The 20,530-nt window shown below is 30.9% G+C and overlaps 1 protein-coding gene across 4 annotated transcripts in view; it reads left to right on the forward strand.

The window, feature by feature from the left end:
• Positions 1–20,530, forward strand: part of LOC142318751 (BTB/POZ domain-containing protein 2-like) — a 37,217-nt gene that overhangs the window by 4,091 nt on the left and 12,596 nt on the right. For 2 of the 4 annotated variants that reach the window (XM_075355181.1, XM_075355184.1), the window contains 4 exons: positions 10,303–10,386; positions 12,410–12,522; positions 14,570–14,697; positions 20,066–20,270. In XM_075355181.1, coding sequence (XP_075211296.1) covers positions 10,303–10,386; positions 12,410–12,522; positions 14,570–14,697; positions 20,066–20,270 — 530 coding nt within the window. The remainder of the gene's footprint in view (positions 1–10,302; positions 10,387–12,409; positions 12,523–14,569; positions 14,698–20,065; positions 20,271–20,530) is intronic. The other 2 variants (XM_075355182.1, XM_075355183.1) reach the window with 2 other exon arrangements.

Below are 20,530 nucleotides of genomic sequence, written 5' to 3' on the forward strand. Positions count from 1 at the left end.
TTTTGGGGGGGGGGTTATTTAGTTTAACAATGGTATTATAAGAGTTAATAATGCCAGTTATTTATTAAAAAAACTTTTTGTTCTAATGAAACAATTATTTTAGCACTTGTGGTAAACTAAGAGGTAATGATTTCTCCGTCTAGGTTGTGGTAACATGAATTTCAGGAATCAGTTGTTAAAAAAATGTATTTTTGTTCCCAGTGTATACAGCAAAATAATTAAAATTCTCATTGTTTATTTTAACACCTTCTTGGAAGAAGGAAATATTTCACTTTTTTGCAAAAATTAGTTAAGACTAGCCATGTTGTTTAAAGTATTTATAATCATTGATGGCTGAAAAAGGGAGATATTCCATTATTATAACCTGTTTTAAATTGCGATTGCTCTTTTGTGTGAGTTGAAGAAGGGAAGTATTCGTAAAATATTTTAATTTTTTTATACTTAACATAATGCTGCTACTGTCTTCCATGTTATAGTTCTATGAACTGCCTTGTACTGCTTCTTACAATCTGTTTTGTATTTAAAGTTATTGAGTTCTGTTTTTTCATACATTTTAATGTATTTTATTTCGTTAATTTGAGCAAGTTTCTGTGATATTTAAGTTAATTTTAAGTGTTTCTTCATCAGCTGTAAGTTTTATTATATTTTTACTATTTGTTTAATATCATTTACATAAACATAATCTAAGACTACCTGTTATTCAGCATTAGGTCTTTAGTTAACTCAGTCTTTTGTAAAATTGTTTGAAAAGTGAGCTTATCTGATTGTAAAAGCCCTGAATGTAAAAAAAAGAAAGTAGTAAGTAGTTAATAAGCATTTACATTCTAAGGAGATGATGAGACTTGCCAGAAGTCAAAGAGAAGAATTTGTTTCCAGCAAGGGTTTATTAGTTGAAGGCAAAACAAGGATCCTATTGAGGTTGTCATGAAAATAGCACAGCAAATTTTACTCCCAAAGGAAAGCTAAATATAATAAAAATAGTTTACAACAGGCAATCAAAAAATGAACACAATACTAACTGGTCTTGTTAAATGACGTCACCCAAAAACTGAAGATTCTAAGCAAAACACATTTTCATATAAATACTATCCTATGAAAAATATAGATAGAACAGAGGTATTTCACAAAGTCTACATAAGTTTGTTTGCATGCTTTGTCCAACAAATTGGTTTTTCATTTGTTTAATTAATTGCCAATAACAAGCAACCTGTACTTATGGAAGGCAAACACATAAATCATCGTAATCTCCTTTCTTCAGAAATTATTATAAAAATTGACCAGTATAAATCACAGTTTCCAAATAAAACTTCACACTAAAAATCAAGTTCTATAACATACTTTCACAGTCTGACTTAACATTTAAAAAATGAATGAGTTATTTATCAAAAAACATCCTGAATTAAATTCTGTTGTTGAATATAAATATTTTAAAGAAAATGATGGTTACAAATTCGGCAGACCACAAGTAGACACCTGTTCCACCTGTGAAGATTTAGGTTCAAAATAAAATCATAACATTTCAATGACTGCTAAGCTGGTGACAACAACCTTAATGTTGTTACATAAATAAAGAGCTAAAAATTTTATAGGAAATTAGAGAAGTAACAAAGATTTGTAATGAAAAAGATGACATTGGGAATAGTGTTTGATTCCATGCCATGTCTTCCATTGCCTTTAAGCAGAGCAAAAAATGTTTTATTTACAAAAACTGATATAGTGTTTTCTGTGTTACTAGTTTGAGGGAAAATAAAGGTGTTTTCTACACCTATTCAGAAAAAGAATGAAAGAAAGGGCCAAATGAAATTTCTATTGTATTGCATAAACACATATCTTGATCCTAAAGTACAGGAATTACATGTATTTAGTGATTCTTGTGGCGGTCATAATCACAACCACACTATAGCACAGTTGTTGCTTACACTTATTGGAAAGTAAGCCATCCGTTAGTATTTTCCAATTAAAAGCCACTGTTACCTCCCATGTGAAAGGAATTTTTCAGTTGTGAAACATGTTGTCAAAATATTGATCACATCTAAGCACCTATTCAATATAATGATATAATAATAGGCAGAAAAAAAATTCAGCTTTCAAAGTAAATTCGTTACACATGAAATCATTAATGTCAACATGAGATCATTAATGTCAAGGACTGGTGGCCCAATTTTTTTAAATAGTCATGTATAAGTGTTAAAAAATGGTAATATTACTTTCAAGATTAGTAAATAATAAGTATTTCAAAAATACAGCTCTGATGAAAAAGGGGATGGAAAGGCATTTTCATTTATTGAGAACAATGTCCAGACTACTTTCAAAATGAAGATCAAAACAGTAGAACTTCTATCAGTGAATGCATATCCTGAGAAAATTGCAATAAATAAAAGAAATTGAAAGATTACTTCAAATCCTTCATTACGTTCCAGATAAATTCAAAAAAATTTATGGTAGTATCTTAGCAGGGTGAAGCACAGCATTATATGATGATTTAGAACACCCTTATCAGCAGGAAAACCAATAAAAGGCGACTCATGTATGTTGATATAAGTCTTAAAAGAATTAGCTAGTTTTTTAAAGTAGTGCTTCCAGTTCAAAATTCAAAAAATAAACTTGTGGATAGTTGAAGTTTTATCTTCCATCGGCAAAAGTTACTCGCCAGTCGCATATAAAAGGATAAAATGAGGCATATATTTAATAAAAATCTTTGTTAAATTAAATCTTTAAACCATTATTAGAATTTTTTTGTAAATCAATAGCTGATTCAGTAAACAGTTTTTTTACCTCTGGTGAAAAACTCATGTTTCTTGAGTTTTCCCTTCTTCCGCTCTGTAGTTCAATTAATGTGGGAGAGACTACCTCAAAGTACTCTGTAGCATCCTTCAAATTTCCTTTTCCATTGTCTTTTATTTTGTGATATTTCTATTTTTACCATTCAATTCTCTGAGTTAACCAAGTTTATATTTGGTTTCGCAGTAATTGATTTTTCATGAAATGGGATTGTTGATACTATGCGCAGTTCCCAACCTGAGAATAAATTTTTCTGTCGGAGTTTCTTCCATTAGCCAAGAAAACTTTGCTGAATACTTGCTCTTGCTTATCACAGTAAGGGGTAGAATTTGCTTGTGATGTAAATAGAAAATCTGAAGGAATATTTACAGTTAACCACCAAGCTTGCTAAACAGCTATTTACCCTATTTTCTCACCCCATGTTTGGGACCAACTTTGGCACATTCCTTGCACTGGGAGGTTAAACTTAGCTTAATTCCTGAAAAAAAAAAAATTCTGATTCTTTCTATAAAGAAAATTTTTCATTGGAAATTGCAATTTTATATGATCAAAAAAGTGACCAATCTTAAAATTGGATTAAAAACAAAAAAGTTGATTTTTTTCCTTCATTAAAGGAACAAAAGGAAAGTTTAGTTTAGGTATAAATTTTCAATTAAGTGTTATCAGGTATAAATAAATTCAGAGAAGAATAGTCTTTAAAGTTGGTTATGTACCAGTATTACAGTAATGAGTCTTATGATTCATAGGCATAATCAGGGTGGGGTGCTTGCCCCCCTGGCACATTTATTCAAACGAAAAATTATAGGTCAGTATCAATAGGTTATAATAGTATTGTGCGGCTAGAAAGCATGTTTGAATCATGGCAGGAGTGCTGTCTGATGAACAAGTGGGGAACTTGTTCCCCAGGGTGACCTAAAGGTCAGGATGGTCTATGGTAAAACTCAAAGATTTTAGAATGTTTGAGGTTGGATTTAGCGGGAAAACTCTAGTAACTTCTGTTTTCTATTTAAGTACTGCAATCAGTGCGAGTGAGTCAGTTTAGTAAGTTGATACATTTGAGCTAGTTCAGACCGCAATCCCGTAATCTAAAATGGATATTAGAAACGTTTTTAGCACGAAAGGTATGTATCTATAATATTTTCATTTGAGTCATTGAGTTGCAAAACCGTCTAATTAAAGCAACCAAAAATGTTCAGGAAACACCTAGACTGTTTTTTTTTTTGTTTGTAATAATAGTGATTTTGATATTGTCTTATTATTGGCATTTTACAAAAAATCGTACAATACTAAATAAAGAAATAATGTATACTACTCTCCAATAATTTTAAATAAAGATTGAAAATTGTAATTAGCTACTTTTGCAGCAGTTTTGCTTAATTAGATGGTTTTGAATTTTGAAATGGTTGATTTTGCAAATAGCTACTTTTACTAGTTGAAAATAATAAAACAAATTTGTACAAAATATTAAAGATTTATTAAAAAATACTGTCATTCATTAATAATACATTAAAAGTTCTTTAGCTAATAAATGAAATAAGTGAATGGTTCAAAATTCATAAGAGTCCAATTTTTGTTGTGATCAAGTTCAGTCACTATAAAAGTTATGTTAAACTCAACACAATCTTGGCACAAAAGTTTCTAATCACAAATTAAAACCATGTTGGTTCACATTAATTTCATTCTGTATACAGCCACAATCTCTGTTAGATTTGACCACTCCCCCAGTTTCCTTGTTTATTTTTCAACTTATTCCACTAGTACACTTTTGTAGAAATGGAAAAAATGACAAGTAAATGGTTTTGAAACTCATCAACTCATGTTTAGGTTAAGAACATTTTTCACTTTGTGAAAAATTATTTTACAAAGACAATAAAAAAACATTTTTAAGCTTGAAGTTTCTAGTAGAGAGTTTGTTCAGAAGCTTAAATTCTTAGTTGTTTTAATTTTTTTGGGAAGTGAAGTAATAGTTATTTATTTTCTTATAGGGAGACGGAGAGGGAAGCAACCAGATAAAAGTAATAGCGAAAGTGGTAGCAGTGGAGAAGAGAAATCGAAGCAGAATGTTGGTGAAAAATTAAGTGATCTTGGCTCTCACCTGGTTCTGGTGGACAGGATCAAACCTATTTTGATAATGATGTGGGTTACTGGCTTGGATGTTCGTTTAGTATGACCTCATCTCAAAAAACGGAAGTTTAAAAAACTGTTGGTCACCATCTCCAAGTTACGACTTTGCTAAGGATGCTGTGCAATTAAAAAGAAAATTCAGGTTCAGTTTGTTGGCAGATTATACTTCTTGGCTGGCGTATTCCAAGAAATTAAAAGGCATGTTGTGCATTTACTGTGTGTTGTTTCCACCACCATGGTGTTTTGGGTTCTTTCATAGTGAGGTCCTTTATTCACGATAAAGACATGTATGAATTCATGTAATCTCACTTGTCATCTCAGTGGCACAAATCGGCGGCTACAGCAGCAAAATGTTTTGTTGAAATATCCCATTGATGTACAGCTTATTTCTGTCTGCCAACAAGAAATAGAAGCCAACAAGCAAATTGTTGCATCAATAATTTTGACTGTGTTGTTTTATGGTACACATGACCTACCTTTGAGGGGCAAAAAAAATCATGAAGGTGTTTATAAAGACTTGTTTCAACTCTAAATTTATACTAGTGACCACATTTTAAAAGATCATATACAAAAGTTTGCAAAATATGCCACTTGTCACCACAGATTCAAAATGAAATAATCAACCTATTTGGTGACATCATTACTGATGACATCACTCATGATGTAAAGAAAGCATGTGCTTACAGTATCCGGGCGGACGGAGAACAGTGACATGTCAGGGAAAAAGCATCTTTTTATTGGGGTTAGATTTTTGATGAAGAAAAGATGTTGGTTCATGAGGAATTTTTAAGTTTTTTATAGAGTTGACTGACATGGATGCAAAATCTGTAGCATCTGCAATTAACAACTTTTTAGAAAAGGTAGGCCTTGATCCAGAAAATTGCATCAGACAAGGTTATGGTGGATGTTCCAGGATGGCAGAAAATTATTCGAGAAAAGTATACGAGAGCAATATACTTCCACTGTGCTAATCATAAACTGAACATAGTTTAAACAACTTAAATGAAATACAGTGTCCAGAATAAAAGAAATAATAAGATTCTTCCTAGAATCGGCCCTTCGTCGAAAATGCATATGGAATATACAGGGTCTGGCATATAAACCTGATGATTTTTGAGGGATAATAATTAAACTGTTTCGTACTATTAAAACATTTAATATATCAAATTAAAGATTAATTTTTGCAATTTATAGTGAATTTCTTACATAGATTTTTTTTTATTTGAATATTATGTCATCCAAATGTTTTCCATTACTCCTCACACACTCACTTAACCTCATTCTAAAATTTGACATTGCTCGCTCAATCATCACTTGTGGAACTGCTTCAATTTCTTGTCGAATGACCTCCTTGAGTTCTGCAATTGACTGTGGTCGACTACTGAAGACTTTATGTCTGAGATACCCCACAGAAAAAAATCACAAACAGCCAGATCAGGTGAACGCACTGGCCAAGGAATGTTGCCAAATCGGGAAATCAAGCGTCCAGGAAAGCTTTCTTGCAGAACATCCATTGCGATTCTTGCCGTATGGGCAGTGACACCAGCCTGTTGAAATCAAATTTCATGTCCTTGAAAATCATTCAGTTTCGGTCGCAGAAATTCATTCAACATGTTTACATATCGACAAGATGTTACTGTTACTCTGCGATTTAACTCCTCAAAAAAATATGGGCCAATTATGCCGAACTTTGAAACCGAACACCATAGTGTAACATATTGACTGTTAAGTGGTTTTTCAAGAATTTGCCATGGATTATGCGAAGCCTAATAATGGTAATTTTGTTTATTCACAAATCCTGACAGATGAAAATGTGCCTCATCACTTAAAAGAATAATGGCATACTGGTGGACATTTTCGAGGATGACCTCACAAGCTGCTTTGCGAGATGCCCAATCATTTGCATTAAGTTGCTGCACTAACATCATCTTACACGGATGGAATTTCAGGTCAGCATGAAGAATTCGTCGTAGAAATGGCTAGCGTAGCAGCATGTCTCACTGCTGAACGTCGTGGAGACCGTGTAACAGTTAACCTTACAGCGTTAATGTTTTCAGGCGTTCTCACAGTCTGTTTTCGTCCTGTTGGTTTCATTTTTAAAGCAGACGATGTGTTCCTAAAATTCTTCGCCTACAATAATATCGTACTCCTACTAGGAACAGAGTCATTATTTTTAAAATAGGTTACAATCACAAACGCTCGTTGTTCACCTGACCATTACATACTGGCTACTGAAATAGCATGAATAGACCTGTCGATGTACAACACTCCCGCCTTCTCATTGACAGTGATGCCAACATAATAGTTACTAAAAAATCATCAGATTTATATGCCGGATCCTGTACCTATGCTCTGTTAAACCCATTGGTCTCAAAAATATAAAAGTATCGCCATATTAAGAAACATTATGTAAAAATCATTAGGCACTTGAAAAACTATCAACAGATGGTAAAAATGCAACCAGAAAAGCTGCTTATCAAATGCATTTCTTTGCTATAAAGTCAGAATTCATTTTCATTTTTAGTGTTTGTCTCATAGCAAAATATTTGATATTCCTGCAATTAGTGGTAAATGCTCTTCAGTCAAGAAATGTGGACTTACTTCAATGTGAAAATCACACAAAAAAATCACAGACATCATGAAAAAACACCGTGGAAATGCAGTTGTTGAAAGCGAAAGTGTTATAGCAGAGGCTGAAACAATCACCGAGCATCTTGGAACAGATTTCAATATTCTGCAAGTCATAAATCAGCAGAAATATTGTGTGAATCCACCAGCACAGACAACTAGCAAGTTTTAGAGAAGATCACTAATTATTCCGTACATAGGTTCATTAATAATATCTCTGGAACAGTGTTTTTCTGAGGAGAACTTGCCTATATTATATTGCACCCTCACATAATGCTTGATATGACATTTGAGAATTTTTTTAAAAACAAGCCACAAGTTTTTTTAGTTACTACAATCTAATCTGAATAATTTCCTTGGTGAAGCTGAACTTTGGTACAACCAGTGGAAAGGAAAAAATGTGCCAAATACCGAACTGAAGAAAATAAAACTAGCTGCACTAGTTAAAGAAACCCAACTGTTCTATCCATCCATAAAACAAGCGCTACTTATCTCACTAGCACAGCCCTGCACAATATGCGCTATCGAAAGATCCTTCAGCACGTTATGCAGGGTAAAAACCTGATTACAGTCAATGATGACAGAAAATCACCTTGTCAGTATGATGAGTGTGCATAAAAAGAGGGTTGTGGAAGCTAAAAATAAATCTGAAAAAGAAATTTAGTCAAGATTTAGCCAGAACTCTTCTAGGCTAGTGCTGAAATAAGATTTAGATAGGTTCAAGTAGCATTGCAACTAATTACTTTTAGTATTTTCAAATGTTCAAATAAAAGCATTTTTTTAACAAAAAAGTTATCTTATTTTTGCCCTCCTGGAGAAAATCCTGGCTATGCCTATGTTATGATTATATATTTAGGTTTCATGTTTCCCAGTAAATACGGTTCTCTTTTGTATTAATGAAAACCTTTATAGTAGTTCTCAAAAGATTGTTGCACCAAGATTATTATTTGTTTCTGTAAAAACTAAGATATGTAGTATCATTATTTATAAAATTATTAAAAAAAAAAAACATTGTAACCTAAAAAATATTCAAAAAATAATTATCAGATACTATTTGAATAGTCTTGGTTATGTTAAAGTTTAGCTGTTATAAGATTTGCGTACATTTTTTTTGTAGTGATGAGAAGACTCATACATTGGAATTAAGTTGTTTACTTAATAACATATATGAGAACTAAATGGTATGATTTGATTATTGTAATAATTATTTGTGTAATTAACAAAATTATAAACTCTTTTATACTCTTAAGAGCGCTTATGGATACAGCGTAATGTTTATTTTTATTGCTGGCTTTTTCAATTCTACTTGAAGTACTGTAGAAGTTTCATTCATTAGTGAGAGCAGAAGAAAGCATTAAATTGAATTAGTGGTTTTTGCTGTTATATGGATAGTTTTGGAATTAATTTATTATCAAAGAACAAATTGAAAATACTTCCTTACCTGAACAGTCCTCAGCCAAAAAATAACTGTACATGTTAAATCTATGCATGTTATATATTTTTTTTTTTTTACTTTTAATCCAAAAGTATGAATTTATTTATTTGCCTTTCATTTTGTTAGTATCAAGTATAGTCCTGTTTATGTGCATAAATGTTCGCAGAATTAAGTTAGCGAAATGAAAGTACACGTACTATATCGTATTAAAATGTAACATAATGATTACTGTTGATAGGTTTATTATCAGCATATATATTTATATTAAATTATTTCTGAGGCTGTTGAAACATTATTTACCTAAATGGAAAGCTAACTAGTAATTTATTTGTTCTTAAAGGTTGGTAATGGATACATTATCACCAGTTGAAATATTTTGTGATTATTTATTGTTTGCGGTAATACCGTTTTTATCGTCTGCTGTGGAATTTTCATGCAGTTACAAGACAGTAATTGTAATTTTTATAGACTATTAGCTGATCCGCGACAATCCTTCACTATTGCTAGATTTGAGTATATATATATATATATATATATATATTTAGATAAAATGAACACAAACGATAGTTAGATGAAACATAAAAAACTGAGCATTATGAAATATCACAAAATTTAACCTTTCCCTTTTTCCTTCTTTCCCTCTTCCCATCCTCACTCCTTCCCCTCTTCACCACTTTCCCTTTTTCGCATAACTAATATATATTCTGAATATGAGCCAAATCAAACCATAAATACAATTTTTCAAAATATCTCAACCCCAGCGCCACCTATCGGGTCCATTTTTTGTAAAAATATTTCTTTTCATGTAACTAATGCATATTCTGAATATGAACCAAATCAGACCATGAACACAATTTTTTTGAAATATCTCGACCCTAGCATCACCTAGTGGGACCATTTTTTGAAAAAAATATTTATTTTCATGTAATTAATATATGTTCTAAATATGAGCCAAACCAGACCATAAATACAATTTTTTGAATTATCTTGACCCCAACACTACCTAATGGTTCAAACTAATTCAGAAACTTTCACAGGCGTGTGCATAACTCATGAAAGTTTCATCGCAATCGGATGAATGGTATAGGAACGCATAAGGGAAAAGCAATCATTTATATATATATAACATAAAACTTGTTGCATTTAGTTACTCATTATTAATGTATTTATTATTTCATAGCATTTCAGCTTAAGATTTTTTCATAAACGTTTTTGTTATCAGTTTTCTAAAACAAGATAGTATATTATATTGAGTCACACATTGCATTTACTTTAAAAGGCTGTTTATACCTGCTTCAGTTTTGAGATTAAAATTGTTCATTTTCTATTGTTAGCAGATATAACAACATTGGATGATGACAAGCCCATAATTTCTAATGATTGTTCAGAAAGTGATGGCACTATTCCAATGGAGAATGGTAAGAAATGTATTCTGAACCATTTTATTAAAAATGAGAAATTATGTTGTATTTATATGAAATTATATACTAAAAACTTTTGTTATTTTTTTAATATAAAAAAAAAGTTGTAGGAACTGTTATCCAACCTTTTATCATCTGTGTCCTACAAGTAGGGTTACATTTAATACAATGCACAAATTGCCAACAGAGTATTACTCGCACAACATTTGAATATAATAATAGTTAATTCATTATATTACAAACAAATTGGGTTTTCTCTTCTTTCAGTACTGTACTATTTTATTTTAGCTGCCTAAAATGTTAATATAGAAGCTTTTCTGCAGTTGTTTTAAGTATTCTTACTTATTATATTATCTGCTTCTGAAACATTTTTCTTATCTTTTAAACCGATATAATTGAGTCAGTAAAACGTGCTCAAAAAGATGTACCAAATGAATAGCAATATTTACTAAAGCACATTAACCATTATAGGTCACAAAAACATGCTTCCTTCAATAATTTGACTACCATGAGGGACTAGTGTGAATGGTATATAATTTGGTCGTCATTTAAAGTTAACAAGAAGAAAGTTACCAACTTTTCTTTCTTTTTTTTTTAAATTAGTATAAATAATAGTAAAGTTTATCTTACATTATAACTGCGCTATGAAAGAGAAATTTGGAAAACAATTACTTATATGTATGGTGATTACCTGGGCTCAGTATTATTACTAAGGTAATACACATCAGTCAGGTATTTTGATGGATTTTTCTATCTAATCTTGATTTAGAACGATCTATATGAGTATTAATCTTTTTATTTTTAATAGTGCACATAGATTTATCAAATCTTTTGTTTATAAATTTTAAAGTGTTATTATTATATATTTTTAAAAACTATGTAATGAAGTGATGATGAATTTTAAATTAAACTTTTATCTCAATCTGAATAGAGAAATTTCTATAATCATTTTACTGTGTAGTTTTTAAAATGTGTTCACAAAATTTGAAGTTTTAAAAAAATAGTATATTTGTTAAATTTGTGATAAAACAAGTTAATGCAGGTTTTAAAAGTTTTATAATCATATAAGGTCTGTTCAGAAAATAGCCAAAATTTATTTTTTTAATCTTTATTATTAATTTACATATTATTAGTCTTTGTTCCCTTCAAATTACTCCGCTCCCCTATTCACACACTTTTCCCAGTGGTGTTACCATTTCATGAACCAGTCTTGTATAGCTTCATTTGAAATAGTCTTTAAGATCTGTGACGAATTTACGTTAAATGTCATCAATAGTCTCAAAACAGCATCATTTCATCGCCGATTTTAACAGAAAAAAAAAATTGCAAGGAGCCAAGTCCCAGTTTCATGCATAATTTTACATTGTATCATTGCTCTCAAAAATTGCTACTAATACTTAAACACATTGCACTCAAATTACAATAACAGGAAAACTAAACAAGATATCAAAAATCCAAGATCTTGTTACAGAGGAGGTTACGTGGAACACAATGCTGCCAACTGCATGACACTAAATATCTCCATTGGCGCGTAATTAAGAATATTCGGTTATTTTCTGAACAAACCTCTTATTTAGAAATATTCTGTTCTAAATCCAGAGTAGGTCAACTTATCCATCCCACCAAGTGTGTGTATCCTCAAACTAACCCATCCTACATCAGTGTGTATAGTTTAGTTTGGTAATGCTGTTGAGCCTGTTTAATGTCCATGTATATCTTTTTTTTTCTTTTTTGCCTTTGGAACCACTGTAAGGTATTACTTCAGAGGATGATAGCAGGTGAACTACTGCTATAGTAGATTTTTTTAAATTTCTGTTTAATTTCAAATTTTCAGAAATCCTAAAGTATACTTCTCCAGACTATTTCAGGGGCTAGAGTCACACATGTTGTAATGAGTATGTGTTGTGTGTGTATTCCTGACTGTTACATTCAAGCACATCTAGTTCATAATAACCTGCATGACGTTGGCCACTTTTAATTTTGTCCAAAATATTTAACTCATTTATTTTATTTTTTCCAGAAAATGAAAGATGGCAAGTGTCATGCAGAACTATTAAAGAAAGAATGACAAAGTTGTTTAAAAGTGACTCCTTAACAGATTGTACATTTATTGTTGGAGAGAATATAACAAAGGTATATTTGCATTGATACAAGTGTTTTTTTTAATATTATATTAATATCTAAGTATATATATATATATTTTATAGTTTTGTTTTAATCCAATGAGGATAGTATGAAATGTTATTCTGTAGAAATCAAAAAAATGATTATGAATTTTTATTGCATGGGATTATGCTTTGAATTTTTCTTATTTTAAAGCGTGCCATTACTGATTTACTGTAGTTGCTTTTAGGATTCTCTTATAAAAATCACAAAAATCTTCCACTATTCTTTAATTTTAATAATAATTTTTGGATCATCCTTTAATTTTTGGAAAAATTTTCACATTAACTAAAATAATCATATACTTCATTTAATATTCATCATTTTGGAAATTGATGAATGTACTGATATAAATAAGTAAATCATTCTTTTATTCTGATGTTTTTATTATTACAACTGAGTCAGATTTAATAAACTTTAGTTGCTCTTGAGACCATGTTCACTAAAGAGATCAATATTAGCTGATATTGCTCTATCTCCCTCTTATTTCTGTTTAGTCTCTGGAACCACTGTAAGGTATTACTTTAGAGGCTGAATGAGGATGATATGTAAATGAAATGTAGTCTTGTACAGTCTCAGTTCGACCATTCCTAAGATACGTGATTAATTGAAACCCGACCACCAAAGAACACTGGCATCCATGATCTAGTATTTGCCTCTAGTATTGCCTTTACTAGGATTCGAATATTAGAACTCTCAACTTCGAAATCAGCTGATATACGATGACGAGTTAACCACTAGATCAGCCTGGTGGGCTGCTGATATTGCTAACAATATTTTAATGGCTGTTAACATTAATTTAGAATAAGGTTGAAAAAACTTACACAAAGAGGTTTGGCTACACTGGTCAAATAATACAATACCTTGCACATAGAAAACGATTTTTGCAATTCAGATGTTAAGGATCTGACTTTTATTTTTATAATAAAATAATTTAATCTTTTTTAAAAAAAGTAACATAAATTTATAAACATGATTAGTAAACCTTTTTGGTAACCAAACTTTTTTATGTTCATAATGAGACATTATAATGTTGAATGTAAAATTAAAAATTTAAACTTATAACAAAAATAAATTAAAAAATACATAAGCAGTTTTATTATTATTTTAATAATATATTTTTTAGAGGTGGAGAATAAATTTTAAGAAATTTCTTTGTGAAAATATTCATATATAAGTTAAGCTTAACAAATTTGCTAAGTAGTTTTCTCTAAATCTAACACCCCCTTCATGAATGATTTGGTTTTTTAATTTTTTGGAAATCAAAAAACCTGATATCCTATTTTTTATGATCACCATACTTTCCCAATAAATTCTAGCTATTTTATTTTAGCTAAATTTACAGAGAAAGAACAATTATTCATTAATTAGTGAAAAACTGAAGATTAGTATTAATGAAATTTCTTATTCAAAGTTTGCTGTGTGATCAGTTGACTGTATGATGGCCTGAGAAATATGCAGCTTGTATGAATTGATCAGCTAGTATACTTTTGCATTTGAAGTGTAAACATAGAAATGGACAAAGTCACACCCAGACAACTAATGATAAAAATATTATTGAACGAATAATTTTTTTTTTTAATTTTAGCCCCAAAATATCAACTTTTACTCTGGGTATGCAGTTTATAGGTTTCATGCTATTACATTCCTTTTACAAAATGGATATAATTTAAAATAAATAATAAAAAACACTCGTTAATCGCTATTGCCTACATTGCACAGCTTTTTTATATTTATTCATTCTAACCTATAATCTGATTTTGTAATATTATTAAAAAAAAATTCAGCAGCAAAGTAAAGTAGATTTATTCAATTTTACACAGTTTTATTATTTTAAATATACTATTTTTGTTTTTACATTTTTATTATTTTAAAACAATAATAATGACTATCCAAGCAATGATATTCAACAATCATATTAAATTATTGCTTACAGAGAGTATTGTACTGTATGTTAACTATGTGTTAAATTTATCATTTAATATTAATAAAAGGTTTTATATTTATCTTTTTTCAGATTTACAAATTGCATTCATTAATATTGAGTATGGCTAGCCCTGTATTTGAGGACTTGTTGTCCGATTCAACTAATAAAGAAATAAAGTTAGAAGATATTGAGCCTGATATATTTGACCAGATTGTTGAGTAAGTATTTTTTTTGTGTTAAATTTAAGCAGACCAATTAAATTGAATAAGTTTTACTTATTATATTTGTTTTTGGCTTTTTAGCTTTAAACTACATTAATGAAATTATTTCAAATACTGAATTAATACTAATTAATTATTTAAACAACTAAATTAAATGTTTTACTTGATTAACATATAATAAAAATCGGTGCTGTGGGGTAAATGAGTGTCCTGTTTTATGATAAAAATATTAAATCAATTTTTTTTTTTGTCTTCAGTCATTTGACTGGTTTGAAGCAGCTCTCCAAGATTCCTTATCTAGTGCTAGTCGTTTGATTTCGGTATGCCCCCTACATCCTACATTACTAACAATTTGTTTTATATACTCCAAACATTGCCTGCCTGCACAATTTTTTCCTTCTACCTGTCCTCCCCAATATTAAAGCGACTATTCCAGGATGCCCTAATACGTGGCCTATAAGTCTGTCTCTTCTTTTAACTATATTTTTCCGTATGCTTCTTTCTTCATCTATTCGTCGCAGCACCTCTTCATTTGTCACTTTATCCACCCATCTGATTTTTAACATTCTCCTATGGCACCATATTACTAAAGATTCTAATCTTTTCTTCTTAGTTACTCCAATCATCCAAGTTTCACTTCCATACAAAGCTACATATACAAAACATATACTTTCAAAAAATTTTCCTGATGTTTTAATTAATTTTTGATGTAAACAAATTATATTTCTGGCTGAAGGCTTGTTTTACCTGTGCTATTCAGCATTTTATATCGCTCCTGCTTCATCCATCTTTAGTAATTCTACTTCCCAAATAAAATTCTTCTATCTCCATAATCTTTTCTCTTCCTATTTTTACATTCAGTGGTCCATCTTCGTTATTCTACTACATTTCATTACTTTCGTTTTGTTCTTGTTTATTTTCATGCGGTAGTTCTTGCGTAGGACTTCATCCATGCTGTTCATTGTTCCTTCTAAATCCTTTTTACTCTCAGCTAGAATTACTATATTATCAGCAAATCGTAACATCTTTTTCTTTTCACCTTGTACTGTTACTCCAGATCTAAATTGTTCTTTAACATCATTAACTGCTAGTTCTATGTAAAGATTTAAAAGTAAAGGGACAGGAAGCATCCTTGTCGGACTCCCTTTTTTATTACGACCTCTTTCTTATGTTTTTCAATTAATACTGTTGTATGTTTTTCAATTACTGTTTCTGTAAATGTTAGCAATCTATCTCTGTATCTGAACCCTACTTTTTTTTTAAAATGTTGAACATTTTATTCCAGTCTACGTTATCAAATGCCTTTTAAGGTTTATAAATGCCAAGTATGTTGGTTTGTTTTTATTTAATCTCCCTTCTACTATTAATCTGAGTGCTAAAATTACTTCCCTATACTTTTCCTGAAACCGAAGTGGTCTTCTCTTAACACTTCTTCCACTCTCCTTCCAATTCTTTTGTACAGAATTCTAGTTAAGATTTTTTATGCTTTGCTAGTTAAGTTAATTGTTCTGTAATCTTCACATTTATCTGCTCCTGCTTTCTTTGGTATCTTGACTATAACACTTTTTGAAGTCTGCCGAAACTTTCCCTTTTTCATAAATATTACATACCAATTTTTATAATTATCAATCGCTTCCTCACCTGCACTGCACATTAATCCTACACGTATTCCATCTATTCTACGAGCCTTTCTGCCCTCTTCAAATCTTTTAATGCTCTCTTAAATTCATATCTCAGTATTTTTTCTCCCCTTTCATCCTCCTCGACTTCCTCTTCCTCTACAACAGCATTTTCTAATTCATTTCCTCTGAATAACTCTTCAATGTATTCCACCCACCTATCGACTTTGCCTTTCGTATTATATATCGATGTACCATCTTTGTTTAACACATTATTAGATTTTAATTTATGTACCCTAAAATTTTCCTTAACTTTCCTGTATGCTCCGTCTATTTTACCAATGTTCATTTGTATTTCCGCTTCTGAACACTTTTCTTTAATCCACTCTTCTTTCGCTAGTTTGCACTTCCTGTTTATAGTATTTATTAATTGTCCATAGTTCCTTTTACTTTCTTCATCACTAGCATTCTTATATTTTTTACGTTCATCCATCAGCTGCAGTATATCGTCTGAAATCCAAGGTTTTCTACCAGTTATCTTTGTTCCACCTAAGTTTGCTTCTGCTGATTTAGGAATTTCCTTTTTAACATTCTCCCATTCTTCTTCTACATTTTTTACCTTATCTTTTTTACTCAGACCTCTTGCAATGTCCTCCTCAAAAGTCTTCTTTATCTCCTCTTCCTTAAGGTACTCTAAATTCCACCAATTCATCTGACACCTTTTCTTCATGTTCTTAAATCCCGATCTACTTTTCATTAACACTAAATTATGGTCACTATCAATGTCTGCTCCAGAGTAAGTTTTGCAGCGATGAGTTGATTTCTTAAGTCTTTGCTTAACCATGATATATATAATCTATCTGATACCTTGCAGTATCACCTGACTTTTTCCATGTGTATTATGATTTTTAAACTGGGTGTTGGCAATTACTAAATTATACTTTGTGCAAAACTCCATAAGTCGGTCCCCTCTTTCATTTCTTTTCCCCAGCCTGTATTTACCCATTATATTTCCTTCCTTTCCTTTCCCAATGCTTGCATTCCAATCTCCAACTATTATTAAATTTTCATCTCCTTTTATGTGTTTAATTTCTTTGTATACACACTCTACCTCATCATCATGGTGCTTGTAGGCATATCAATCAATGTCGGTTTAGGTTTTGATTTTATCCTTATTACAATGATTCTATTGCTATGCATTTTGAAATACTCTACTCGCTTCCCTATCTTCTTGTTCATTATGAAACCTATTCCTGCCTGCCCATTATTTGAAGCTGAGTTAATTATTCTAAAATCACCTGACCAATAGTCATTTTCCTCTTCCCACCGAACCTCGCTAATTCCTACTACATCTATATTTATCCCATCCATTTTCCTCTTTAAATTTTCTAACCTACCAACCTTTCTTAGACTTCTAACATTCCATGCTCCGACTCGTAGAATGTTATTTTTTTAATTTTCTGGTGAACCTTTCCTAAGTAGTCCCCACCCAAAGATCTGAACGGAGGACTAGTTACCTCCGGAATATTTTACTAAGGAAGACGCCTCCATCATTTTTATATAAAAATGCAGAAAGCTACATTTTCTTGGAAAAAAAAGCAGCTGTAGTTTTCCATTGTTTTCAGCTGTGCAGTACTCGGATTGAGTGATGTTAATATGGCCGTTTAAGTCATCGTGACCTATGCCCTGAACAACTACTGAAAGAGCTGCTGCCCTCTTTCAGGAATCATTCCTTAGTCTGGCTCTCAGCAGATACCTCTCTGGTATTGTTGCATCTTCGGTCCAGCTATTCTGTATCACTGAGCATTCAAGCCCCCTTACCAACAGACCTTGCTGTTGGTAAATTCAGACCTTGCTGGCTTGAGTAAATTCATAGAGGGAGTAAATCAAAATATTATCAGTTAAAAATGTTATGATGGTTATTTGCAAAGTTCCATGATGTGTATGTTGTTGTACAGTAGAGTGTTTCATAACATCCTGTAATGTTGAATGGATTGAACAACATGTAACATTTTCAATTATTATGCTACTTCCTTTCAGTGATTTTGTTAGTTTTTCTTTTTTTAAATAATATTTTATTTAATTTATGTTAAAGATTTATTGCCTTTATTGTAATATATTTAAAAGACTTAGAAAAATCTATGTGTAATATGCAGGGAATCATATAGAGAGGTATATAAACTTCTTATATAGATAACACATTTGTGGATGGGTAGTTTATAAGCTTTTGTTCCCTTTAATCAATAAATTATTAAACATTCTTGGTGCTGTATCCATTTGAGAATATTGCAAGCAAAAATTGTCTATCACTCAGTATGTTAATCTGATTCAGATGTTGAGAGATATCTTTTTATATTTTATTCACAGATACTAATTAATAATTTATGTACTATACAGGAATACCTCACATGTATATTTATTACGTTTGTATTTTTCTTAATATATGGTTGTTTTTACCACTGTGATCAATGTTCATTACCAAACGCGTGCATTTAAACTACTTCCAGCATTGTTTATTTTGATTCTAATAAACTGATCTATTAAATGTAACATTCTTCTATTAGTATTTTAAGTTCCCATGTGTTATGAAACTGTCAGGTTATATGGAAATATTATTTCTGCCTTTTTTTTTTCTGTTTAGCCTCCAGTAATTTCCATTTAGATAATTCTTCAGAGGATGAATGAAGATGATATGTATGAGTGTAAATGAAGTGTAGTCTTTTACATTCTCAGTTCGACCATTCCTGAGATGTGTGGTTAATTGAAAAACCCAACCACCAAAGAACACCGGTATCCACGATCTAGTATTCAAATCCGTGGTAAAAATAACTGGCTTTACTAGGACTTGAACGCTGTAACTCTCGACTTGATGGCATATTAAATAGTGATGCGTTATACTACTTTGAAGCAAATTATTCGCCTCCTTTCAGTGTTTCTTGTCAGTTACAGAAACCGGTCGTCTTCTGTAAGATGCATCCTCAATTGTCACTTTGCCAGTGACAAGTTCATATAGACTGCCAAAGTGTCTTGCTCCAGGACTCTGCTCTCTTTATACTCACCGGGACCAGTTGGCCAGTGTCAGGAACTGATCTTGCCAAGCACTGGTCATGTTCCATTCCCAGGCATTCTTATTAAAGCTATGGGCTCAGTCTAGTTCTCAATCACATTAGGCTGTTGGGCCTGGTATAAAGGAAAAGTGCAGGCTGGTAATCCTGATTCACAAAGTCATTGTGTGGCATAGAAACTTTTCATAGTTTTTTTTTGTTTATTTCACATATTGTCGTGAAATTTCAAAAAAAAATTTTGATGTAGCATTCCTGCAATTTTGCATTCCTGCAAACAATGTTTACAATATTGATAATAAAATTATTTTATTTTTGACCGTAACTGAAACTTTGAAATTTTGATTGACTGTTAGTTCTATTTCATAAAATTTTACTTTATTAATTTGGTTTTTTTGTACTCCTTAATTTTATTAATTTTAGGAAAAAAAGACTGAGGTTTTATGCCCACAGAACTGCTAGTGTATCTGATTTGGTTTAAGTAACTTAGATGATAGTTAATTATCCTTTATAATTTCTTCTATTTTTATTTGCTTAAGATTGTTACAGGTTATCTCTTACATGTTTTTTTTTCTCTTATGTCTATTTTATTTTCACTTATCCTGGCTGGCGACTTATCGGTCATATCAAGTTTGGTCTTGTAATTAATAATATTAATTAGAAACAATTTATAAATTTATTCAGATATGTTTATCAAGATACTGTCAACCTGGGGTCGATGGAAAAAACTCAGTCATTGTATAGAGCCGCTCAGAAGTTCCGATTAACATTAATAATTGAAAAAGCTGTTGAACTTCTTATGGCAAATATGAGTTTTGAAAGTATCTGGCCTACTTTAGAAGCAGCTCAAGTTACGTGCGATGTAATTCTTAAAACAGAATGTTTCAAGGTATATATTACTGTAACAGTATTATTACCATTTATGTTTATTATTTTATACAACTTAATGATTTTTCTTGTTGCTTATTTACCTAATTTAAGAAGTATTTGCTTGTATTATTTTTCTGAAATTTATGTATAAAACATTTTCAGTAATAAAAGGATATTATATAATGCTTGAAACAATAATGATAGTTATTAATGTAATAAAGTGGTCTTCTCAGTAACCTTGGAGGTAATTATTCTATAGATCTTTATAAGTTCTTTAGA

The sequence above is a fragment of the Lycorma delicatula genome, chromosome 2, assembly GCF_047948215.1.
Source record: "Lycorma delicatula isolate Av1 chromosome 2, ASM4794821v1, whole genome shotgun sequence".
In the NCBI taxonomy this organism is placed as follows: domain Eukaryota; kingdom Metazoa; phylum Arthropoda; class Insecta; order Hemiptera; family Fulgoridae; genus Lycorma; species Lycorma delicatula.